Source organism: Equus caballus, chromosome 31, assembly GCF_041296265.1.
Source record: "Equus caballus isolate H_3958 breed thoroughbred chromosome 31, TB-T2T, whole genome shotgun sequence".
NCBI lineage: Eukaryota > Metazoa > Chordata > Mammalia > Perissodactyla > Equidae > Equus > Equus caballus.
Window position 1 is genome coordinate 14,968,158 of NC_091714.1, and position 26,502 is coordinate 14,994,659.

Below are 26,502 nucleotides of genomic sequence, written 5' to 3' on the forward strand. Positions count from 1 at the left end.
TACTAAGCATTATATTTTTTCTTTAGAGCAGAAAATTTCAGAACTAGTCAAGATACCACCATAAATTTCTATTCCATTTCTAGCCTTGTTTATTTATTTTAACTGCAATAATAAAATTATAACAAGAATAACAGAAGGATTGCACATAGGGGCTACCCCTTAATCGATATGACTAAGTTCACGCGCTCTGCTTTGGCGGCCTGGGGTTCTCCAGTTCAGATCCTGGGTATGGACCTACACACCACACATCAAGTCATGCTGTGGCGGCATCCTACATATAAAGTAGAGGAAGATAGGCACAGATGTTAGCTCAGGGCCAGTCTTCCTCAGCAAAAAGGGGAGGATTGGTGGTGGATGTTAGCTCAGGGCTAGTCTTCCTCAAAATAAATAAATAAATAAAAGTAATGGATTGCACCAAAAGAAATTCCACCAACTTATCAATTCACTTACACAGTTACATCCACATGTCTGAGGACTGGAAAAGAAATGGAAACATTAAACTATTTCCTGAAAACACATTGCAATTGAGACTTGATTGTGTTTGCAATTACTGTTTTTCAGGCTGCCTTGACTCAAATATACAGTCAATGTCAAAGATACTATCAAGTATTTCAAGCAGCTAATGACTGGCTTGAGGATGCCCATGAAATGCTACAGCTGGCGGGGAATGGCCTAGATGTGGAGAGTGCAGAGGAAAATGTGAAGAGCCACATGGAATTTTTTAGTACAGAGGATCAGTTCCACCACAATCTGGAGGAGCTCCAAGGCCTGGTAGCCAGCCTGGACCCACTCATCAAACCAACTGGAAGAGAGGACTTAGCACAGAAAATGGCTTCCTTGGAAGAGAGGAGCCAGAGGATAATACAGGATGCACATGCCCAATTAGATCTCTTGCAAAGGTATAGACTTGATTTTATTCTTTATATTCCAGTGAAATGGATTTTCACATGGAAAATAGGAATATGCTGATGATATACATTAGCACATAAATTCCTTCTTCTCTTTGAAGTATCTTTAGACATACTGACATCAGAGTTCTGCATGCAATGTGTGATTTTATGTTGCTTATTGACTTTTGTTGGACTTTTTCAAGATGTGCAGCTCAGTGGCAGGATTACCAGAAGGCAAGGGAAGAGGTTATTGAATTGATGAATGATGCAGAAAAGAAACTGTCTGAGTTTTCTTTATTGAAGACTTTTTCCATTCATGAAGCAGAAGAAAAATTGTCAGAACACAAGGTTGGTGTTGTTGTTGTTTTTAATATCTTTTCACTGTAATTGTAATGGCTCTTTGTAATATGATAGTTCCAGAAACAGGTAAATAAATCTTCATTTCCACCTGGGTTTCTTAAATAAGAAGAAGATATACTTAACCACATTTCATAGCAATTTTAATGTAATTAAATGCTGTCACCTTTTTAGGATTCCCATTGGAAATGCATCACTGGGTTTAAAAAGAGACATGCAAAACAGTTTGCTTCTGATAAGATGTGACAATAAGTTTCAGTAAATACTTTCTGAGGATAACTTACATTAATTAAATAAAATTCAAAACTTAATAACGGAGTCTCACTCATATACCACAGCAATATAAGGTAGAATGTATCATACTTAAATATCAAATTCAGTTCATTTATATTTTTGCTGCTTTTTAAAAATGGGAGAATGACAGCTCAAGTAGCAAATAAACTTTTGTTTTTAATAAATAAATATTCACCTTACCTCTTTAAAAAATCTAATTCTAATTCAGTTAAAAAATAAATGTAAAAGTAAGAGTTACCAGGGGAAAATAAATTTATGTAGGAACATTTCCTTCTGTAGGTAATTTTGGGTTTTACCAAAGTCCATAGAACTTGAGAAATCAATCTCTTCCCCAACCTCCCTTCTTCTCCCCCCACCCCAGGGTTTAGCGTCAGTAGTTAACTCTTTCCACGAGAAAATTGTGACCCTAGAGGATAAAGCTTCACAACTGGAAAAAACTGGAAATGACGCAAGCAAAGCAACCATAAGCAGGTCAATGACTACTGTCTGGCAGCGCTGGAGTCGTCTCCGTGCTGTAGCCCAGGACCAGGAGAAGATTCTAGAAGATGCAGTGGCTGAGTGGAAGAGCTTTAACAATAAGGTACTTTCCATTACTGATGGGCTCAAATTATTGTTTCCTCACTGGCGATAGTGTATTTGAAAAGCAGTATTTTGCTCCTTTTTTGAAGTTGGCCTTATGAAGTAAAAAGCCTGTTTGAAAAATCTCTATTTTAATGACATGAAAACCAAATTATGAAGCATAATGCTATGTACAATTTAGCCCCAATTCAGGGTCCAATTATTTTAATTTAAAAAAACCAAGCAATTAAATTTTGAAAGGAAGACAAGCCCACTTTGCCCCATTTGCTAGGCTCTTAGTGAAACTTTCTCACCTGGCCCTGGAAAAGTACAAAATATTTTGTCTTTGCCATAAAAATGAGCAGGAATTTAACTCATTTACCAAATCCTATATTTAATTCCTTCTATCTTTTAAGTAGAGTTCAATGTTTTAAGCCACATCTTCCTTTATGACTCAAAGGCACATATTCATGTTAACTTAAATATTGGAACAGGTTTTCATTTGTCTGTTTAGTTTCCAAAAAAAAAAAACCTTTTTCTATGTTGTGCAGTTTCTGATTGCCTTGATATTTTAAGGTTAAATCTTTAAACCCAGAATTATAGAGGTGGTCTTTCTTTTCATGTTAAGAAGTTTATTCAGGTTTTAGTTTCCCAAAATTTAGAATGTATACCATCATCTTTAATGTGTTTCAATGCGTTAGTGTCAGATGTGACTTCTATTGGAATTTTCATTTTTTTTCAGTTTATTTATTTTTGAGCTTCATCATCTGTTCATTCATCATCAGGTTAAGAAAGCCACTGAAATGATTGATCAGCTGCAAGATAAATTACCAGGAAGTTCTGCAGAGAAAGCCTCAAAAGCAGAACTTTTAACTCTTCTTGAATGTCATGACACATTCGTTGCAGAGCTGGAACAGCAACAGTCAGCCCTCGGCATGCTGAGGCAACAAGCACTGAGCATGCTCCAGGACGGGGCCACGCCATCCCCTGGAGAAGAGCCCCCCATCGTGCAGGAAATCATGGCAATGCAAGATCGGTGCCTGAAGTAATTATACACCTGCTCTCATTCTCTGTTACTAACCTTGGCCATGACCCAAGGGAAGAAGAGTGTCGTTGGAGTCTGGGGTGCTCCATCATGCTGCTTTAAAAACGTGGGGATCTGTTCCCATCATCTCTGCTTTCATTTTTCTTAAGTGTTCAATCATTTATCTGACAAATACGTATCTAGTAGTATTTAGAAATATAGTGATGAACAAAACAGATTCAATCTCTACCTTTATAAAACTTACAGTCAAGCAGCAGAGACAAACAACTAATGAAACCATTTAGGTTGAGCATGGAAAGAGTGCTAAGAGTATACAAAGCAGAGGCAACTAACCTAGGAGAGGACTCCCTGAAGGCTTCCCTTCAGAAGAGAGATTTAAGCTGAAGACTGGGCACGCGTGAGCTAGACAGTGATGCGGGAGGAGAGTTCTGCAACCTGGGGGATAGCACATAAGAAAGCTTGAAAGTAAGCATGTCACTTTCAGGGAATTGTTGGGTGATGGAGCAAATCGTGAGAAATGAAGCTTGAAAGGTAAACAGTTGAGAGCTATTGAGAGCTTAGTTTTGATAAAGCTTGATAACTCATTGTCTAAATTGGGTAACAGAGATTTGAGTAAGGATGATGCCAAAATTCAGGTAAATAATAGCCATTAAGTGGTAGTGAACTTAGTAGAAAGAGAAAGTTAATCTGAATGATATATAACCAGCCTGATTCACTTATTGGGCAAGAAAAGAAATGTCAAGAGATAATTTAACTCCTCTGTTAACTAATATTACTCAGACATATCCTACATTCACCCCCTCACTTATAGATGAATTTAGGATAATCTGACTGCACTTATTTCAACTTTTTTACCAAATTTATTTCAATTCAAATAAAGACTGACATTTCTGATGTTGAACATTATCAACTGTAAAATTTACGAAGCCTGATTCTTTATTTAAAGACTGGTTTCTAATCACAAATATTTCTATTACACATTACATTTAAATGCTGATGATTCTGCATCGTTTGAGTAGACTTCCACAGAGGAAATAAATAACCAAATAATCTCCAAGTTATTTTAGAGAGGAAAATTAATTGTAATTTAGTAGGATAGGAGTGTATCAACTCTCAAATTTCCAGGTATAAATATTTGCTTCATACGATGTATATTCTTCTGTTATACTTGAACTAAATTTGTTACTGAAAATTATCTGGTAGTTTTGGAGAAGTGTCTTTACTTGCAAAAAGTCTGTTTTTGATAATATGATGTCATGTATTAGGGGGTTCCATTCATTTCAAATCCACTTCTGCTTCCTCTCTTCGATGTTTCTGAAGCATGCAGGAGAAAGTGAAGAATAATGGAAAGGTGGTCAAGCAAGAGCTGAGGGAGCGAGAAGTGGTGGAGACTCAAATCAACTCTGTGAAATCTTGGGTTCAGGAAACAAAGGAATATTTGGGGAATCCAACAATAGAAATAGATGCTCAACTTGAAGAACTTCAGGTACGAGACTCTCCTCATTCTCTATACCCATCACTTAAAAAATTGTCCTGATTTTAATTAGACACATTTGTTTATATTCAATGAAGTATTGAATTAAAAGTTTTCAGAAATGTGTTGTATAAAATGCTTTTAGTATTATTTCATGAGACTTTCTTTTGTTCTGTAGAAAGTGGACACGCTTCTTATTCAGAGACTATAGAAAAGTGTGGTTTTAAAAAAAATGTGTTCCTCTGATTCCACACTTAATCATATTTTGATGTACAATACATAGTCTTGTCTCTGTACTCATAAAGATCAATTTCCATGTCAGGTTCCCAGAAGTTTCTTATTTTGATCTTTTCTACAGATTCTACTAACAGAAGCCACAAATCACCGACAGAACATTGAGAAAACGGCTGAAGAGCAGAAGAATAAGTACCTGGGTCTTTATACTATATTACCTTCTGAGCTCTCCCTTCAGTTAGCTGAAGTGGCATTGGACCTAGGAACTATCCATGATCAGGTAAACCTGTGGTCAAGAAAGAGTGCCTGTCCATTCTTTTATAGGCTCAACCCTCTTCTGTGAGTCCTCGATTTTTGCAATCATGCCTTCGTGGAAACAGAGTTAAAAAACAGATTAGTATAAAACAGTAATAATATTAATATTAAATTAGAGGTCTTATTCACAGGCAAGAAACAGATCATCATAGATATGAACAATAATGTCATACAATTAAAGATTATTTATCTGCTTCTCTCACCTTTTTCCACACACATAAAAAAATGACTTGAAGAAACAAACAAAAAAATGATATATTTCATGTATTCAATAAATATTTAATGAGTGCCTACAGTATTCCAGGTACTATTTTAGCTGTTATTTCAGTGCAATAGGATATAAGTAGGTGAAGATATTTGAAGAAACAGAAAATCAAAGTGGAAAAAATAAGATAAAACTAGGCATAAAGTTATTACCCAAAATGCCTGCTGGAGGGTCCCATAATGTCTCCAGAGGAGGGCCCATCAGTCTAATTCTAACTTTTGAACAACCAAGGAAAGGAGTGAAACATATTCCATGTCTATAAATTTTAAAACAAATCTTTGCTATTTCTTTTAACGAAGAGATACATAGTCATTCATAGCAGTATGATCAGAGGGAGATGTCTATCTTAGGTCTCATAAAGAGGACACACTTTCATGTTGTGAAAATAGCTTCAGTAGCATCTGTATGGAAACGTTTTTAAGACCTTCTTGGTGGCATGATGCTAAAGCACAATTTAGCTAAAAGCAGTCTATAAGAGACAAGAAGAAGATATACTCCTAATTATAAAGTACTACGTGAAATGGAAAGTAGCATTGCGTTGTAAAAACTATAAAATTCATACAAATGTGCTGTGTTTTTTGGACTCTCCACCACATGATGCAGAACATTTAAAAAATTTCATTAAAATCCAATTTTACTACATCATGTTTTCGACCTAAACTAAAACGCTTCTTTTCTATTTGAAGCATTTAACTCACCTATTTCGTTTTTCTTCTTAGACATTGGAAGGTCTCTGGGGAAGGTTGACTTGGCAAGTTCAGATCTTTAAAAAAAAGGGCTCAAATTTAAGTTTTCTTTTTCTCTGCAGACATTTCCCTATAATAGAGACGTTCACACAATAATTCCATTTATGTTGACACTTAAAGTAATGAAAATCAAAAACCTACTCTTAAAAGTTACGTGAAAATGATTTTCTACTAAAGAGATTTTTTTTTATTGAGGTATAATTGACATATAACATCATATTACTTTCAGGTGTACAATGTAATGATTTGATGTTTGCATATGTTGCAAAATCATCACCACAGTAAGTCTAGTCAACATCTAACACCAGGGACCGGCCCGGTGGTGCAGTGGTTAAGTTAGCACATTCCGCTTCTCGCCAGCCCGGGGTTCGCCAGTTCAGATCCCGGGTGCGGACATGGCACTGCTTCGCATGCCATGCTGTGGTAGGCCTCCCAGATATAAAGTAGAGGAAGATGGGCACAGATGTTAGCTCAGGGCCAGTCTTCCTCAGCAAAAAGAGGAGGATTGGCAGCAGATGTTAGCTCAGGGCTAATCTTCCTCAAAAAAAAAAATCCAACACCATACATAATTACAAAAAAACTTTTTCTTGGGATGAGGACTTTTAAGAACCACTCCCTTAGCAACTTTCATATATGCAATAGAATGTTATTAACAATAGTCACTTTCTTGTACATTACATCCCCAGAATTAAAGAGATTTTGAGACTTTTCATTTGTAGAAAGAAAACATTTCTTTCTTCTCTTTGGTATTTTACTATAAGCAAAAGTATGAATGTTTGTTATCAAATCAAACCAAAGCTGTTAGAAACTTGTAAATGTTAACTCTTCACCTTCCTTTCCATTGGAGGTGCTTAATGCTTTTTTGTCATACTATGAAGATATAATTGGAAAGTTAGGAAAAGAGTTAGATTATTAACAGCTACTTATGAAAAGGTACTTGGAAACAAATCCGTGTGCCTCCAATTATCTGGAAGGTTTTCCATTTTATGAAGAAAAAGGCTTAGAGGAGTTTGTGGGCTCCGGGTCACAAAGTTAGTAAATGGAGAAGATAGGATTCAAGCTCAGCTATCTACACTGCTGTCTATATCATTTTCTATAATGAGTATTCTGTAACTACATCTGATGAGTGAATCACTGTTCCTGCATTTCTTATTCCTTTGCTGAAACAGGAGCAGAAAGAGGTGCAGTGAATGCCTAGAGACAGTGGGAAGTCGGGCTGCATGGAAAGCCATGAGAGCTTGGAAAGTGCATGCGGCTGGTTTGACAAAGCCCACGAATGCCAAAGCAGTGATGATGACCTAAAGTGTCCCTTGTCAACACTGCAAGATTGGAGGTTTTTAGTATCGATTACCCAATTTTAACCACGGTTGGTTTTGCTGTTCTCGTTAATTATTTAGATCCAGGACAAAGTAAAAGAAGTTGAACAGGACAAGGCCACGAGCCAGGAATTCAGCCGACAAATTCAGAAGATAGCCAAAGATCTCACAACAATTCTGACTCAGCTGAGAGCAAAGACAGATAATTTAGTTCAAGCTACAACTGAACAAAAGGTAAGGAAGGAGATGTGGAAATATAAGGGGTGCTAATAAATGAATTAAATATTTTTTGGAGTTAGTTTATTTTGAGGATATAGGAAAAAGAAAAGCTTTCTTGATTAGCAAGCTTATTAAAACCAGAGAGTAAAGGCAGCCAATAAAGAAATTTCACAAATAGCATACATTTATTTATATTGTATAATTTATCATTACAATTGAACTGTATTAATAAATATACATGCGTGTGTGGGTGAGAGAGAAGAGTGTCAAAGGACTAAATAATGATTTAGGAATACGAGTGTATAAATTCCAGAATGAAGGATGTTCTTGGTAGTTAAATCTGTTTTCTCACTGCTGGTGAGTGAAGTGACTAATCCTTTTTGGGTGGGGCAGAAGGAAAATGTTAGCTCTCAGCCTCATAGGAAATAAACAGGAGAGTTACAAAACATCCTGTTCTGCCTTTCTAACCGAGGAAACAGAGCAACCTGATCATAGTAGAATTATTCTTTACAAAAGTCATTTAAAATATAATCCTTCGGATCTTGGAAAACCTGGAGATCTTCATTTGCTGTGGTCTAATGAGCTTTCGTTTTGTGACTATTTAGGTGCTAGGAGAGGAATTAAATGGCTATAATGTAAAGTTGATGGAACTAGATGAAGCAGTACAGAAATTCTCGGAACACAATGGCCAACTGGGTAAGCCACTGGCCAAGAAGATAGGAAAACTGTCTGAACTTCACCAGCAGACCATTAAACAGGCTGAGAGTCGGCTCTCCCAGCTCAGTCAGGTATGTGTTCCAAGCCAGTAATCAAACATCTCTGAGGCAGAAATACAATATTCTGTTCTTCTCTTGTGAAAATAAATGAGAAGATAATATTGACAATGATGAGGGTAATTTAAGTGTAGCTTATTTTGTACCACACCTGTGTTCCTAAGATTTACACATAAACCTGCCTTTATTTTATATCAAACCATATCATAAATTCATTGACAAAGGTGACCATAAATATGGTCTTTTGGGGTGAATATTTTGTAAACTGGAGAAATATTTTGTGAAGTGAATACTTGTTTATTGACATGCTTTATGAAATCAGTTTGGAGTGAATTCAAGTATTAAAGTAAGCTATATATATATATAATAGCTTGCATTTACTTAATTGGTTCAAGTTGCACATCTATCATAATTGTTGAGTTTTTGTAAATGAAATCTATTTTTTCTCAAATCAGGGACAAGTTAAATCAGGATTTGGTAACCAATGGATTATAGTATTGAAACCTGGCATGCTATATTCCCCACTCACTGAGAGTGGAGTATGGAAGGAGGGAGGGATAGAAGGGAGCTAGATGGTGGAAAAAGAAATGAGAGCAAAGAATTCTTTAAAAGACGTTGTTATTCAAGCATATTAAAAACTTGGACTTTATCCTAAAGACACTGGGAAGTCCTTGACAGATTTTCAACAAGAAAATCATTTTTCATGATACCTTTAAATTTCACAGATATTGTAATGATCAGCTCCTAGGATTGTTGTATCCAAGGAGAAAGAGAGAAGACTGAGTTCTAGCTCAAGAAGCAGAGCTTACATTTGTTATCTGAATATTGGTGACTTTTCAGGCAGCATCACATTTAGAAGAATACAATGAAACGCTTGAATTGATTTTGAAGTGGATTGACAAAGCTAAAATCTTGGTACATGGGAAGATTGCGTGGAATTCTGCAAACCAACTTCGGGAACAATACATTTCACACCAGGTAACTTTGGGGAAATTAGTTTTCAAAAGAGTAACTAAGAGAGCAATTGGATTTAACTGGCTGGACTGACAAAATTCAGAGGACCACGGTGTAAAATTATTGTAGGTGCCAGATAAAAAGAAAGCTAACGGAGCTCTAACAACTTGTCCATTTGTTTCGCAGACAGTAGCTACCAAAGAGATTTCCTAACACTGTATAAAGGAATAAATATGCTCCATCTCCCCTAGATTGTCCTTTCCCTAAGACCAAAAATAACCAGTCCTATAGGACTCTTTTTTTTTTTTTTAGCAGCTTCTTTGAAACGATTATGTGCAGGGACATGATGGGAAATTCTTCCCCATGAAGTGATGTAGTGATACGTAGAAAGAGGCTGATGGGAAAACCAAGCTCTGCCATTTAGGGCTGTGTAATTTGGAGCAAACTGCTTTGCTCTCTGAATTTGCTCTCCTCATATATAAGATGGAGATGTAAATTATATTGCAGAATTATTATGAAGATCAAATGGTTTAACATATGTGTAAACATTAAGCGCACTACCTGGCAGGTGGGCGCTCAGTAAGAGCTCTCAGGCCCCCTCCGTCTCAGCCTTCTGCCTGGTCTGTCATCTGCCCTTCCACAGGAGGTAGTGGTCGGCTGGGAATGAGCCATGAGTCTGCATCCCGTGGTGGCCACATTACTTCATTTCCTCTCGGTCATATCATCCAGGAAATTATTTCATCCTTTTATAATTTAGGCTTGAATTAGATACAGCTATCTAATAGTCTTACAATAAAATACAGAATAACTTTTATTTAAGTGACATGGATATCTTCAAGTATTTCAGATTTTTTCTCTTTTATTCTGATTTATGTATATTGATCTCTGTTAAATCCATCCCTTTTGCCATTCCAGTTGACAGGTTTCTAGATCAAAGCCTCATTTTCTCCTTTTTGGAATGCTTTAACAGGCTCTTAATTGGTTCCCCCGCATCTACAGTCTTCTCTAACCAATCTCCCACACTCTTCTCCAGAAATCTTAAACAACTCCAGTCTTCTGCCGGAGGATATGCTTACATATTAACAGACAAGACTTAAGTTACAATTGGTTGTAAACAATGAAAGATTCAACCTCCTTAGAAATCTAGAAATGCAAATTTAAAAGACAGAGAGCATTTGAACTATCAAGTTAACACTATTCTTTAAAAGTTGGTATTTAAGGAAGTGAGAGCTCTCAGACACTACTGGGAGCTCAGCAAAATCTCTTTGAAAAACAATTGGCAAAATATATCATTATCATCAAAATGGTACCAATCTGATCTGTTGATTCGACTTTTTGGACTCTGTACTAAGGCTGTAATCCAAAATGTAGAAAATATTGTATGTCGTATTAACAACTATAGTGGAATTTTAAAGAAAACTTAAATATCAGATACTTTTTCTGAGTAAATTTTTGGCTATAATGGGATATAATGCAGTCTTTAAAATGACCGTGAAGCCTTCTATTTTAAATAGTTCCTGCACTGGTTCATTTATTTATTCAACAGACATTTATAGAGTCCTTTCTAAAGGTAGGAATTTTGTTAGGAATTTGGAATACAAAGACTATTCCCTGTGCTTGCCCCAGGGGGTTGTTAATTAAAGGGAGGAAGGAGACAGACAGATCTGGACCATGACAATGCAGTGTGATAAGTGCAGGGATTAAGGGGTCAGGTGCTGAAGGGACCCACTGGAGGATGCTTTACCCAGACCGCGGGGGGGGGGGGGGGGGGGGGGGGGTGCGGGGGGGGGGGGTGTTGGAAAGGAATGTCAGAGAAGCATTCTTAGGAAAAGGTGATACTGGGCTGAGTTCTGAAAGACACACGGCCTCCTTGTTGGGGATAGTGTTTTAGATGAAAACCCTTGTTGAAACCCCAGCAGTGAGAGTGAGGGATGCTCTGGTATGTGGGGGGCAATGTGAGGAGGAGGTCCAGAGGGGAGCTGGAAAGAAGCATAAAAGGTAAGAATAAAGAGATAAGAAAAAGACAGATCCTGAACGCCTGTGAAGGACTTGGACTTGATCCTCAAGTCACTGTGAAGTCTTTCAGAGGTACTCTGAGGTACGGGACAGGTTCAGACTTGTCTTTTAAGAACGATGACTTGACTTGGTGGCCTGTGGAAAACACATTGGTGAAGGAAAAATAACATAGGAGGTGGTGTCAGTATTCCACTAGAAAATGACAAGGCCTCTTGTTGGAGGTTGAGGGAAGACCAAATCAAGGAGTATTACTGAGCTAGAATTCCGGACTTGGAGAATTTTGGATGTGGGTGTGGGTGAAGAGAAGGAGGAGCCAAGAATGACCACCATGTTTTTATGACTTGGCTGCTGAGAGGGTTGAACACACTGAGGGACATAGGGAAACAGATATCAGGAATTGGTGGTTGTCTCACATGGAACCTCGGGAGAGAACTCAGCCTGCAGACAAGGTTTTGAGGAGCTCTCCTGTGCTTGCCTTAGGAATTAAAGCTGAGTTTACCCAAAAACAGTGCATAGAGAGAAAATGCATGCATTCTAATGTCAAGTGAGAAAGATGGAAAATTGTAGGTATGTTATGATCTCAATCACCAAAAAAATATACCCAAATGCAACAGCAGTATCTCTTACTTTAAGTTATCTCTGGGGTATGGGATTATGGAATATTTTATTTTTTTATATTTTCAATATTTTCCAAGCTTTACATATATATTATATATATAAGTTATATATAATAAGTAATATATATATATAATGTTATATATATATGACATTCTTTGAGAGGAAAAATGTACTTTATTTTTAAAAATAGGATCTATTGCCTAAGAATAATGTCCTATCTCCTGTTTCTCCTCTTTACACATCAAACACTCCAGGAACTGTACATTTTGTGCTCACTCAACTCTGTGCCTTTGCTTATGCTGTTCCCTCAGCATGAAATGTCTTTCCTCATCCTCCCCATCTGTCAAAATGGAAACATCCTTCTGACTCAGCTCAGATGTGACTCTTCCAGGAAGCCTTTCCCCATTCTTCCTGCAAGTAGCAGCACATCTCATTTCTGACATCCTTAACCCTTTCTTCTCTTTCACTCTTCTCATATAATGCATATTACATGGTTATTAAACAATTTGTATTATTATTAGTCCTAATAGATGATATTTTCCTGAGTGACGAGGGCTGTGTTTTATTCCTCTTAGGATCCCAAGGAGATGCTACCCCTTTAAAGCAAATGATCAAAGACTTTTTGTTTGTTTGTAATGCTCTTGTCTTTTTTCATTTCTTAGATCAATATGTGCTTAGATCTTAGATACAGAATATGAGAGCTGAACGTCTTTGGTTTAAGTATGAGAAAAGGTAGCCCAGCGACCTGATGAAAGTACCCAATGTGTCAGAGCATCTCCACTGCTGGAATACTCACGTCCCGACCCTCAGCAGGAGCAGCGTGGGTGGTAGACAGAGCATGAGCCTTAGGGTCCCACACTTAGTGACATGTGGCCTCAGCAAATTATTTACAGCTCCTGAACTTCGATTTCTTCTTCTGTGAAATGAAGATAACAGTGGGTGGGGAGCGGGTGTGAAGGTTAGACACAATAAGACACAGAATCTTCACAGTGCACAGGGGAAGTGTGAATTTCATCTCCTCCTCCCTTCCCAGTCTGATGGTCTTTACCCCACACCATGTCAGTTACGTATACCTCTCTGCCTACCTGTCAATGTCATGAATATTGACAATTCACTCTAGACCATGCTAGAAGAATCGGAAGAAATCCACAACGATCTGGAAGCAATGACTGAGAAATTACAGTGCCTCGCTAGCGTGTACTACACAGAAAAAATGTCTCAGCAAGTGGCAGAACTGGGACGGGAGACGGAGGAGTTGCGGCAGGTGATCAAAATTCGTTTGCAGAATCTCCATGATGCTGCCAAGGTAAAAAAAAAAAAATTAAATTGAAAATCTATCATTAGAAAAAAAATAGTGGTTTTATAGTGGAGATATGATGCTCACCTCTGATGTGCCTTCTTGACTGGTGTTAGTCTTCACCTGTGACTTGGGACTTCAAATGCTTATGTTATGTATTGACATTCATACTGCTCTTATTGGGGCTGGCCTGGTGGCGCAGCGGTTAAGTGCACACATTCTGCTTTGTTGGCCCGGGGTTCGCCAGTTCGGATCCCAGGTGTGGACATGGCACTGCTTGGCAAGCCATGCTGTGCTAGGCGTCCCACATATAAAGTAAAGGAAGATGGGCACGGATGTCAGCGCAGGGCTAATCTTCCTCAAAACAAAAACAAAAACATACTGCTCTTATTCTACAGGATATGAGAAAATTTGAAACAGAGCTTAAAAACTTACAGTTTGCTTTGGAGCAAGCCCAGACAACCCTGACCTCTCCAGAAGTTGGACGCCTTAGTCTCAAGGAACAACTCTCTCATCGACAAGTAAGGAAAAATAATTTGGGAAAAAGGAGTGGGGAGCTATATTTTTAAGAGAGGATAGTTAGGAAAAATGATTTCTAAACTCAGTTATAGTCTTAGCCCTATATGCATTATTTAAAAAAAATATTCCTTGGAAAATGCTTATAACTTGTGAGAGCTGTAATTTCGTAAATGTCTCTTGCTTATGAAATAAACTATTAAAATACAAAATTGTAAAATATATTATAGAATATAAAATGTGAACTTGAACTTTCAGCATTTGCTGTCTGAGATGGAGTCACTCAAGCCAAAGGTCCACGCTGTGCAGATCTGCCAGAGCGCGCTCCGGATCCCAGAGGATGTGGTCACCAACTTGCCGCTCTGCCACGCTGCTCTGCACCTGCAGGAAGAGGCCAGCCGGCTTCAGCACACAGCGATCCAACAGTACAACATCATGCAGGCACGTGCTGCTGGGCCAGCAGAGCATAGCAAATGAGTCATGGGCTTCTTTTCTTAGCATTGTGTGGGCTCAGCCGTCAAAACACAGCCAGAGTGTTAAATCTGACAGATTGTTGTGGTTATGTAAAATGAGGAGATGGGATGCTATCGTTTGGATCACCCACAAAAGGCTGGGGAAAGCTCTCTAAAAAATATCCTTTGGTGAAAACTATCTTTTAGCAATGTTTTTTTAATGAGGAACTACTTATAAAGTTTAATTTTATATTCAATTGTCTATTTTTATCTCTTATTATTCACCTGAGAATCATCTAGAACCTCATAATATGATTTTATTGGTAGCATATGTTACAGAATTTTTTTTCAAATTTCAGCTTATTGATGCACTCAGTGCATTTTCTTGCCTGAGAAATACATTCAAGTGTAATTCTCAGTCTCTTCACCTAATAAGAGAAGAGTCATTTACTAGGTAGAAATGACGCTATTTACCTCGTATCTTCTTTGAACTAATATTTCATCTGCTTTATCCAAAAACTGCGTACATATCCTCCTATTAAATTGCTAATGGTCTTTTTGGTCAGCTATCCTTGCTCCTTGCGTTATCCTGTAATTTGTTAAACAGTAAATTGCTGAGGATAGAAGTCATACTTAATTCATTTTTTTTATCCCATACTCCAGTCCTTAGGTGATGACTTATGTATATATTTAGCACTTCTTAGATGGAAAAACGAAGCAATCATGTTTTTCATACTGCTTCCCACTGTGTTCTGACCATGGCATTGCCACCTATAGGACAATACAAATAGGGAGATGAGAGAGGATGTAACAATTTAACTATTTTGAGTCCATCCATAATCTTGGCAAAATATTTTAGAGAGGAGGCTCTGAAATATCAGAGTAAAGCTGAGGATTTGAATCATCTAGTGATTTTACCCATCATTGCTTTATTTCCTAGACGTACAAACAGATAGGAGTTAGTGCTATAGGCTGGCAGACAGCAGCAGAGAGTCACTCACACGGTTACTGAGATAGATAATCATGTGTTTTGTTTTGTTGTTTTTTAAAGGAGGCTGCGGTGCAATATGAACAGTATGAGCAAGAAATGCAGCACCTGCAGGAGCTTATCGAAGGAGCTCACCGAGAGATTGAGGACCAGCCTGTGGCCACCAGTAACATCCAGGAGCTGCAGGCCCAGATTTCTCGGCACGAGGTGAGACAGCAATACAGGCAAATGACGAGGACAGGTTTCTAGCAATTGAAGGAGAAAGGTTCCCCCTGTTTGGCACATAACGTGTTCAGTTCTCGGGCAGCCTCTTTGCCTATCTTTGCATTTTGAGGGCTATTTATACTGATCCTTTTCAAGACTCAGTACCATGAATCTTCTCCTTGATTCCAAAACCTCTTTACACATTATTCATGTCATATCTCAACCAAAACCGTCCCACTGTCTCCTGCACCCCGAATTCTCAGTTAATACACTAAAACATAGTCTACTCTCTGTCCTGAAAGCCTGCAAGATACTGCAATGCTCAAAGTCTTGCTATGTTGATCACCCTCTTTAAAAAGAAGGGATATTTCATATTAAAAAGAAAATCATTTGCTCTTTCAAGTATGGGTCATTTCAGCTCCTTTCATCAAAGTCAGCAAGTGGTCCGCATTGTTTGTTTTGCTAGTTTCCAGATGGCGCCTGGTATCTTCCGGATTGTCAAGTATGCCTTCTTCCTTGTTCCTTTCACATCGTCATGACCTCATGACCTGGACCCCCCGGGTGCAGACGTGGTCTCAGAGCTCATAGATCTTAAGTGTTGGTGCTCATTGACTTAGCAGTGAGTTTCCTTTCCCAACCTGTCAATTCCTACATAGGTTACATTTACTCTTTCCCTTGGGGGCTGGCTCATAGCCTCATGAATAATGGTGTCTTCTCTGTGCCGAGGATGGACATGTAGTTTTTCCCTCTGTTTGCTCTATTTTAACTCTTTTGTCATAACAGCAACAAACTATTTTTCTAAACAAAATTTCATAGTGAGATTCTCAGAAGTTTCAATTGTTGCTTCTTAAGGATGGAAAATCTCACTACATCCCTCTCCAGATGCAACTCTTTAATTTTTGATACATCCAATGCATCAATCACTTACATTTATATATGATTTACAAAATAATGTAAATAAATATCCCACCTACATTTACTCCTACACTGTAGATATCATCCATGTTAACTATTTCTTTCTCTTATGCCATTGGTTAAATGAAAGTATGTTATACAAACATTTGAAACTACTATTTATATAACACACATTAGATTATATATTACAAACTTATATTGAAACTATTTTTAATCTCATTTTGTAAGAGCCAGAATTTTGTTGTAACAACTTTTCTATCATAATACTGAAAATATTTTTTTAATCTTGTCTAGAATAACAATAATTATCATTACTACAGTTTTTAAAAACAATTTACAAGGGAGTTTTACATTATCTATTATAAGAACCCGTGAGGTAAGGATTTTTGCTTATCATGTCATTTTACTGATTAGAGAACAGAAACTAATTTTTTCAATGACTGTCTGAGCTCCCAAATTTAGTAACTGATAGAAACCGGAATCGGATTTATTTTTATTTTATTTATTTATTTATTTATGAGGAAGATTAGCCCTGAGCTAACTACTACCAATCCTCTTCTTTTTTTTTGCTGAGGAAGACTGGCCCTGAGCTAACATCCATGCCCATCTTCTTCTACTTTATATGTGAGATGCCTCCCACAGCATAGCTTTTGCCAAGCGGTGCCATGTCTGTACCCAGGATCTGAACCTGTGAACCCTGGGCTGGTGAGAAGCAGAACATGTGAACTTAACTGCTGCGCCACCGGGCCGGCCCCCAGATTCCAATCTAGTATCTTTGGCTCCAAATTCCACAATATTTCCAGTGTAGCAGAAACTATTTGGGCTATCTCATTGCACAGAAGAGAAGAATGATAGTTCAGGAGAATAAATGACTTGCTCAAGGTCGCAGAGCCAGCTCTCAGCACAGTCAGCTGTGAACTGTCCTCCTGGCTCAGTGATCTGTTCACTTTGTCACATTTTCTCCTCCCTGTGCTAAATATCAGTGTTGATATTTGTTGTTTTGTCACATGATCTAGAAAACATTTTCATATTCACGATGAGGTAGTTCTGTGTGAGCTTCATTGTATGTACAAAACAAACACAGGAAGGAAAGTGCCGAGGAGAAAGAGCCTGATTTATGATAACAGAAAAGTTTGGAAGAATGCTTTTTCCTGCATTTTCAATCTGTTTTAATGGAATTTCAATCTTGAAGTGAGCCTAGTTTCGTATGGACAACTTTAACTCAAAAACAACTGATCATTTATTCATTTCTAAGGAATTCACATTTTTCAGTAATTTTTCAAAGGTTGCATTTAATTTGAAGAAAATTATCTTTTTTTTCTTTTCTTTTTTTTTTTTTTGAGGAAGATTAGCCCTGAGCTAACATCTGCTGCCAATCCTCCTCTTTTTGCTGAGGAAGACTGGCCCTGGGCTCACATCCATACCCATCTTCCTCTATTTTATATGTGGGATGCCTACCACAGCATGGCTTGCCAAGCAGTGCCATGTCCACACCTGGGATCTGAACCAGTGAACCCCGGGCCGCCAAAGCAGAACGTGCACATTTAACTGCTGTGCCACCGGGCTGGCCCCTGAAAAAATTATCTTGCCACTTTGAAATCATAGGAAAGAGTACTCAGACTCTTTGTTTTCCACCTGACCCTGAAGGCCTCCTCCACAGAGAGTGGCTTTCCTCAGAATGGCCTCTGCACCTGAAATTCCCACCTTTATACTCATCTTTTATCATCATTTTCAGAAATATCCAGTAAAAACTAAAAATACAGATGCTTCCTGAGAACGGAGAACACATTAACCCATTTGCACTCCATTTTAATTTAGTGGATTTGACCACCAACCCGCAAAGGCGATGGGATATGAGCAGGTTTATTCTTAGAGAAGAAAGTTCTAGAGCACTATTTCTCCAAGGGAGTCATGGATAACTATGAAATGCAGATTCTCATAAGCCTAATAAATCAATGTCTTTGGAAGCGGAGACCAGAATTGCATTTTTAACCGACAACCCAAACGAGTTTTATGCACAAGAAAGTTGAGAACTCTGATTTAGGAAATGAGCGCTTGCTGTCACTGTGGGCACACCTTTGCAGGGGCTCTCCACTGTCAGCAGGGGGCCATGGCCATCCACGTGGACACAAAGGGTGGAAGAGCTAAGACTAACTGGACTTCACAAAGATTCCTCAAAGCTACCCCAGTGGGGCAAGCTATTGAAGAAGGCTCCGTGACTTGTCCTATGAAAACAGAATTCAAGGCGTCCAGGGAGCTGGTGGATATCTTCCGCATGTGTGTGTTAACTAATTAGAATAGAGTACGCATGTGTTAGGCACTAGGCCAGATGTAGTAAATAGCTATTTAATCAGTATTTTAAAAATCTTATGAGGTTTAGTTGAGTATTTGCAGCCCTAAAAGGTCAAGAAGTGAGCATGTCTACTTTTTAAATCCTTGTTTTAAAAATTCCTGAACTATACTAGAAGTTACGAAGACAGGCTGCTGGCTGAATTCTGCTGGGCTGTTTTCTCTTCTACCCTTGTCAGGTTTCTTTTTTCAACTTCTTTTTTTTTTTTAGATTGGCACCTGAGCTAACAAATGTTGCCAATCTTTTTTTTATTATTATTATTTTTTATTCTTATCCCAAAGCCCCCCAGGACACAGTTGTATATTTTTAGTTGTGGGTCCTTGTAGTTGTGGCATGTGGGACTCCACCTCAACGTGGCCTGATGAGTGGTGCCATGTCTGCACCCAAGATCTGAACTGGGGAAACCCTGCGCTACCGAAGCAGAGTGTGCGAAGTTAACCACTCGGCCATGGGGCTGGCCCCTACTTTGTCAGTTTTGATTAGGAGGGGAGAAAGAAAGCAAAATGACAAGAATAACAAAATGGCATCTATATATATGATATCTATCTCTATATGTGTATCTATATCTATACACACACATATACATATATATACATAAATGCCATTTTGTTAATGTTGTCATTTTGTTTCTGCACTTCAAGTTTAGATCTGTATTTTGAATGTCAATGTCTTTAAAATGATAGTGTATATATCCACATATACACACATATATGTGCATGTATGTATGTATGTATATGCATACACATACACACTATCATTTTAAAGACATTGACATTTAATGTCTCCATCACCAAATGTGTTCCATACGAACATTACATGACAGCTTTTCAGGCAAAAGAGCCAAATAAAAGGAATAGGAGGGGCCGGCCCGATGGCACAGCAGTTAAGTGCACAGGTCTAGCTTTGGCAGCCCAGGGTTCGCTGGTTCGGATCCCGGGTGCAGACATGGCACCACTTGGCACGCCATGCTGTGGTAGGCATCCCACATACAAAGTAGAGGAAGATGGGCACGGATGTTAGCTCAGGGCCAGTCTTCCTTAGCAAAAAGAGGAGGATTGGCAACAGTTAGCTCAGGGCTAGTCTTCCTAAAACAAAATAAAATAAAAAGGAATAGAAAAGAGTAAAGGTTTTGTACATTTAAGATTAATGTTTTGGAATATACATCTTCTTTTTTTTTTTTTTGAGGAAGATTAGCCCTGAGCTAACTATTGCCAGTCTTCCTCTCATCTTCATTTTTTTAAAGCTGCATGTATCTTTTAAGTAAGAAAATATAACTTTAATATTTTAGAATTAGCATTTTAGGTTATTTTAGAATTTTAATATTTTAGAATTTTTTAACAGCTATATATTGTCCAGAACATATTTTCAATAAACTTTTGGTAAAAGCTTTAAAACCTCTATCTCTCAAAACAAATTTTTTCAACAATGAATGAATTTAAAAGCCATTAAATTTGAACTGAACTTCAAGTTCACATCTCTAGTTTGAAGCATCAGAAACATTTGAGGCATGATAGAGGATGTGAGAAAAGTCGGTGAATGTACAAAATTTTATTTGGGGAGTAATCTGCATAAAAAATGAAGGTTTCATATGTAATATTTAGCTTATCCGGAAAAAACAACCCCCTGGGGTCACAGGAACTGACAAGCAATTTACTTTGCGAAGCTGTCTGTAACAGATGACTGCTCCGTTTGATATATTCAGTATGGTAAGAGCTGAGCATTGCGTTTTTTGTAGTTTTCGTCATCACATGACCTAATTTCCACGGCATGAACCATCTGGCAATTTCAGATTCTTTAGGCATTTTAAAGAAAGTTGCCAGTTCTCAGTGTTACGTAAATTCCCGATTCCGTATGGAGCATCTGCTCGGATTAGAAACCCGGGCCGCCCCGCGTAGCTCCTCCGGGCCCGGCGCCGCGCTCCCAGCGCCTCTCCCGCCCCGCTGCGCTGTGGTCTGGCTCCGGAGCGCTGCAGGCCGGCTTGCTTGCACAGTCCACATCCTGCCTCTCCGCCGCTGCCGCCGCTGCCGTCTAGCACAGCTCTGGGATTTCATTGGTCAGCCCTGGAGGAAGATGAACGCGACTAGTTCTCTTTCCTTTTGATGCTGCTCTGACACTCGGGGGCGGGGGGAAATGTTTCCCCAGGAGCTGGCTCAGAAAATCAAGGGCTACCAGGAGCAGATCTCCTCTTTGAACTCCAAGTGCAAGATGCTGACGATGAAAGCCAAGCACGCCACCATGCTGCTGACGGTGACCGAGGTGGACGGGCTGGCGGAGGGCACAGAGGACCTGGAGGGGGAGCTCCTCCCCGCAACCTCGGCCCACCCCTCTGTGGTCATGGTAAGTAAGGGTCAAGGCCTGCATTGCTGGGCGCCAGCGCGCGCTCTTCGGACTGTCCCCTGGCCAGTGGCTCTCGTGGCTTATTTTAGCGATCAGTCTTGCAGATTAGGGCTGACGAACAGTCTCCTTAACTCTCTGACTACATTTGGGCCACGGCCAACGTTTGACACTGTAAACAGTGACAGTTGAAATGAAACTACTTGCTGGAGACTGCTGAATTACTTAACGTGCCAAAGGTCGGCCCCGCATTTGTTTGTAATTTAGCAATAACGCTGAGGCTCCGGGCTTCAAAAAAATTCCTTTGCACAGTTTTCTAGTTTTCTGGGGGATGGGAGAATCATGCTACCTGTATTTTTTGTGTGTTTTCCAAGCCAAAACACTGACTGACTAGATATTTTGTGTTTGTGTATTCTGTTGTATAAATGCTTTCAAAAATATGGAAAACTGATTATTAGAAAAATAAGAAAATAGAAAATGCAAAGTTTAGCTTTAGGTTAATATAAATAAGTTCCATTAATTTCTACCTGCAACATTATTTCCCCATCACTTTGCATCTACAATGCATTCTTTATTTTGGTAATTCTGTGTTTTCCAGTGCTGTATATTTTCCATCCATATGTGCTGTGCCTCAGTTAAAATCATACCTGGACCTTTTTGGTAATATATTACTTTGGGTAATATATTTATCTCTCTAGAATTTTTATCTAGATTTATCTCTAGAATATTTGGAATTTAAGATGTCCACGAAAGACTCAGCTGTATTCCACACTCTTCCCTCATTTTTATGATTCATAATTTTTCTAGTTATTTATAAAGACACAAGAAAAGGAAAATAAATTAAAGAAATATTTAATCAACAATAAAACTCTTAATGTGATATGCACCCCTGACCCCTGTTGGTTTTACAAATAGTCTCTAGCATCTTATTCACCTGAGGACAAAAGTTTTAAGTACTAACACAGAATTTGTATGTAAATTTGGGTCTCAGTAATTCTAACCTTATATATTATATATATGTGTTATATAATCATCTCTGGTTTGACCTGTGTCTGACCAGGTCTTTCGTTGACATAGCTAACTGATTTTCATGTCCTTTGGGCTACTTTTTATGTGACAGATGACTGCAGGTCGCTGTCACACTTTGCTGTCACCTGTCACTGAGGAGTCTGGGGAGGAGGGAACCAACAGTGAGATTTCCTCTCCACCTGCCTGTCGCTCCCCTTCACCCGTGGCTAATACAGATGCTTCTGTTAACCAGGTACCACACACTTGGCATTGCCTTCGTCTAGCTCCAATCTCTGGATGGGTGCAGGACTCCATTCTCTCTTCTTATTAGACTGTGGCTGTGACCTTAGACTTGAAGGGACACACCGTTAGATGTGACAATGTGATTATCATGTACGACCACTACTGGCTTAACACATCATCTCCTCTCCTGGGCTTCTGGCAATGAGATGAGCAAAAACTAGGTCACGGAAATTACAGCTGGAGAAAGGCCTGTTTTAAGGCATTATGTAGTTTCTAACAGCTGTCTCTAATGGAGTGCTGCATCCTAACAGAAGATGAAATGTGTGTATCACTGTTCTAAGATAACCCGGTTTCATTGCTATTTTCACATTCATTGAACATTTAATTCATTGAACACAGCTCAGATTTTGAAGATGGAAAACCTGTTTACCATATCATACATTTTTTTATTTACTAATTGTCAACCAATTTAAGGGCTGTCTGCCAATATATATATTGGAATGCCTAAGATTTGTGTTTTCTTGCTTATCTTTCAATAATCTTAAATTTTAATTCCTATAAAATGGGGATAATATTTTGTTGTTATGAGGTGCCTTTTATTGTACATCATATTAGATATGGATTATAGTAAATTAAATATGGCAAAAGATTTCATGAAAAATGTTGGATAGAAGTAAAAAAGATGCTTTTACAATAACCAAAAATTTTTAATGCATGGTAAGTATTATTTTCTTTAGCCAAAATAAATTTAAAACAATTCTAATTATGTTACTATGAAATTACTTGTGTTCAAAGAAATTGAGGTTTATTATCAAGAAAGAAGCATGGAGCAGAGCAAACATAAGCTATATTTCAAATGAGTCAGAGTATTTTTATTTTAGAGCAGAAGCATTCAAAATAGGACTTCTATGATAAAGAAAAACCTCCCTTCCCCCGAAAAGGAAAATAAAATTGATGAAAGCTTTAGATAAAGCAATTCTCTTGGTAAAAATCTATAAAGCTGCAGGGAACTTGTCAATTCATTTATTTATCAGATGCATTCTAAGCACCTTCTTGGCAAGAAATCTTGTGCTGGGCCCCAGAGATGCAACAAAGGAGAAGACAGCAGTGACCCCTGCCCTCAAGGACCTTACATTCTAGAAAGGTGGACGTGGGACTAATAACAGCAAAAGTGATGAGAGGAAATTTAAAAACAACAAAAAAGGAGAAGTTCAGGGAGTTCTGGGGAATTTGGGAAACTGTTCTCCAAATTCTGATTTTAAAATATGAATTACTCATTCTTTGAGGTTGTGTACTTCCCTGCGGTCACAGATGTTATTAGAATCAGAGAAATATGGCCATAGTCAGCTGTTTATTGTATAGGAAAAATTTATCCTATATAATATGCCTAATGTTGGGAAAATTTTCAAACTGACCAATAAACACTGGCTTTGAGACTAACGCTGTGGAAAGAATATCCCTTTTCTAAAATTACAAGTCTTGATGCTATTTCTTGTAAGTCTTTCAATGTACATGTGAAAGTGTCCTGTAAATGATAAAACATGCAAATGTTTTTTGGTTTTTGGTTTTTGTGTGTGAGGAAGATTGGCCCTGCGCTAACATCTGTTGCCAGTCTTCCTCTTTTTTTTTCTTTCTCTCTCCCCAAAGCCCCAGTACACAGTTATATATCCTGGTTGTAAGTCACTCCAGTCCTTCTATGGGGGATGCTGCCACAGCATGGCTTGATGAGCAGTGTGTAGGTCCTCATTCACGATCTGAACTGGCAAACTCCAGGCTGCTGAAGCAGAGCACGCAAACTTAACCACTGCGCCACAGGGCCAGCCCCACAAATGTTTTATTATGACTACTTTAACTGTCAAGCTCAAACAAATCCTAAAATTATGAGTGAGATAATGCTTTATTTTAATCTCATTTTGACATCCCTCCCCCTGTCACGGGGAAACCAGTTAAATCACATTATTAACATACTTACATACGATACTGCAAGTGAGGAAAAAATGTTGTTATTTTGTGTATGTCAGAGGAAGCAGTTAAAAAGCAAAAGTATTATGCTTGGTGGTCTTCAGACAAATCAACCCATCACTGCAGCCACAAGTTATTCCTGGGCAGTAATGAAGAGTGATAGAAGTCAGAGGAAAATGAACAAATATACATCGTGGCCAGTGACGCACTGGGTTTGCAAAATTTTTTCGAGACTGAGGAGAACGTTTAGAATCCCCATAAATTCCAGTTTTCAGACTCACAACACTGTACAGAATGCACACAGCTGTTTGGAGGAGCAGCCAGATAGAACTGCTTTGTAAAATCGCAGCTGTTAAGAAAGGCTCTGAGCCGCCGCTCCCGTAAGGAGATCTCCGTTATATAACTGCTCCCTCCGCAGTCAGCACGTTCCCCCTCTGACAGTAGCTATTAGCTGAAATGTGATAACCATTTAGCTTACTTGAGGGTAGAAATAACGAGGCAGCTCCAGAATTTGCTGCAGGCTTCTTGATCCTATGAGAGCAAGCCAAGACTTCAGCTCCTTGAAGAGTTGAGGGAAGTAGAGGTTTGAAAAGAGCAGCAGTGTAAGGAAGGGATAGAGCGCTGGGGTCCAAGTCCAGTGCTCAGAATGGATCCCAGCTCTTCCTCCTCTAAGGTGAAAGTACCTTGGATGCCCCTCAGTCCCCCCATTTGCAATGGGAAGCAATGCTACTTAATTCACAAAATTGTGAAGTTAAATGTAATGTTTAATTATGAAAGTACTTTTCTTTTCTTTTCTTTTTTTTTCCTGAGGAAGATTTTCCCTGAGCTAACATCTGCTGCCAATCTTCCTCTTTTTGTGTGTAAGCAGCTGCCACAGCATGGCCACTGACAGACGAGTGGTGTAGGTCTGCACCTGGGAACTGAACCCAGGCTGCTGAAGCGGAGTGTGCCAAACTTAACCACTAGGCCACTGAGGCTGGCTGTGAAAGTACCTTTTAAACTGGAAAATGCTAATCAAATAGTAGCTATGATTTTCCAAGTTTATTTCCTTAGGAATCTTCTGGATAATAACTCTTATAACTTAGGCACATAAGCAACGAGAGACGTATTTCTAACCGTGATTCCTCACTATGTTAAATATTGTCTTTATTTAGTCGTTACTTTACAGGACTGACTCTTTTATTAAATCTATGTAGTCCTTAAATAGAGCTAAGTTATTCATCTACAAAAGGTGATATATTTTCAAATCCTTTTAAGAAACCAGGAGTCGTTATTCCTGTTTAATAAGCCTGAGCCATACATACATACTCACCATCAGACACACGCACACTCACCCATGAAAGAGCCAGACAGAAGGTTTTTTGGTAACAAATTTATTTTATTCTAGCTCTTTTGAGGGCCTTCTTTATAATATTTAATTTAAAATTTTTACACGTATGGGGCCAGCCCGGTGGCACAGCGGTTAAGTTCACAAGTTCCGCTTTGGTGGCCTGTGGTTTGCTTGTTCGGATCCCAGGTGTAGACCTGCGCACCACTTGGCAAGCCATGCTGTGGCAGGTGTCCCACATATAAAGTAGAGGAAGATGGGCCTGGGTGTTAGCTCAGGGCCAGTCTTCCTCAGCAGAAAAGAGGAAGATTGGCGGCAGATGTTAGCACAGGGCTGATCTTCCTCAAAAAAAAAATTTTTTTTACACGTAAGACAACTTTTTACTTTTCCTTGTGGACAGTAAGAGTACTCCCTTTTATGTGTTTAAAATAATAAAGTTTATAAAAAGTGCTTTTACATGTATAATTCATTATGGGCATGTATGCTGTCCTGTTATTTGCAAACACTCCATGACATGCTCAGGATCAAAGACTAAAGGCCCTTCTCTGGTCTTTAAAAAGCTCACGGTCGGGGCCGGCCCAGTGGCGCAGTGGTTAAGTTCGCATGTTCTGCTTCTCGGTGGCCCGGGGTTCACCGGTTCGGATCCCGGGTGCGGACATCACACCACTTGGCAAAAGCCATGCTGTGGTAGACGTCCCATGTATAAAGTAGAGGGAGATGGGCATGGATGTTAGCTCAGGGCTAGTCTTCCTCAGCAAAAAGAGGAGGATTGGCAGCAGTTAGCTCAGGGCTAATCTTCCTCAAAAAAAAAAAAAAGCTCACAGTCTATGTG

The 26,502-nt window shown here is 38.8% G+C and overlaps 1 protein-coding gene across 41 annotated transcripts in view; it reads left to right on the plus strand.

The window, feature by feature from the left end:
• SYNE1 (spectrin repeat containing nuclear envelope protein 1) overlaps positions 1–26,502 on the plus strand; it is a 442,051-nt gene that overhangs the window by 257,344 nt on the left and 158,205 nt on the right. For 33 of the 41 annotated variants that reach the window (XM_070256132.1, XM_070256133.1, XM_023632822.2 and 30 more), the window contains 15 exons: positions 562–899; positions 1,094–1,238; positions 1,903–2,121; positions 2,885–3,144; positions 4,465–4,630; positions 4,977–5,132; positions 7,576–7,728; positions 8,319–8,501; positions 9,327–9,464; positions 13,195–13,380; positions 13,770–13,892; positions 14,146–14,328; positions 15,391–15,534; positions 20,939–21,133; positions 22,251–22,391. In XM_070256132.1, the coding sequence (XP_070112233.1) occupies positions 562–899; positions 1,094–1,238; positions 1,903–2,121; positions 2,885–3,144; positions 4,465–4,630; positions 4,977–5,132; positions 7,576–7,728; positions 8,319–8,501; positions 9,327–9,464; positions 13,195–13,380; positions 13,770–13,892; positions 14,146–14,328; positions 15,391–15,534; positions 20,939–21,133; positions 22,251–22,391 (2,730 nt within the window). The remainder of the gene's footprint in view (positions 1–561; positions 900–1,093; positions 1,239–1,902; positions 2,122–2,884; positions 3,145–4,464; positions 4,631–4,976; positions 5,133–7,575; positions 7,729–8,318; positions 8,502–9,326; positions 9,465–13,194; positions 13,381–13,769; positions 13,893–14,145; positions 14,329–15,390; positions 15,535–20,938; positions 21,134–22,250; positions 22,392–26,502) is intronic. The other 8 variants (XM_070256137.1, XM_070256139.1, XM_070256153.1 and 5 more) reach the window with 1 other exon arrangement.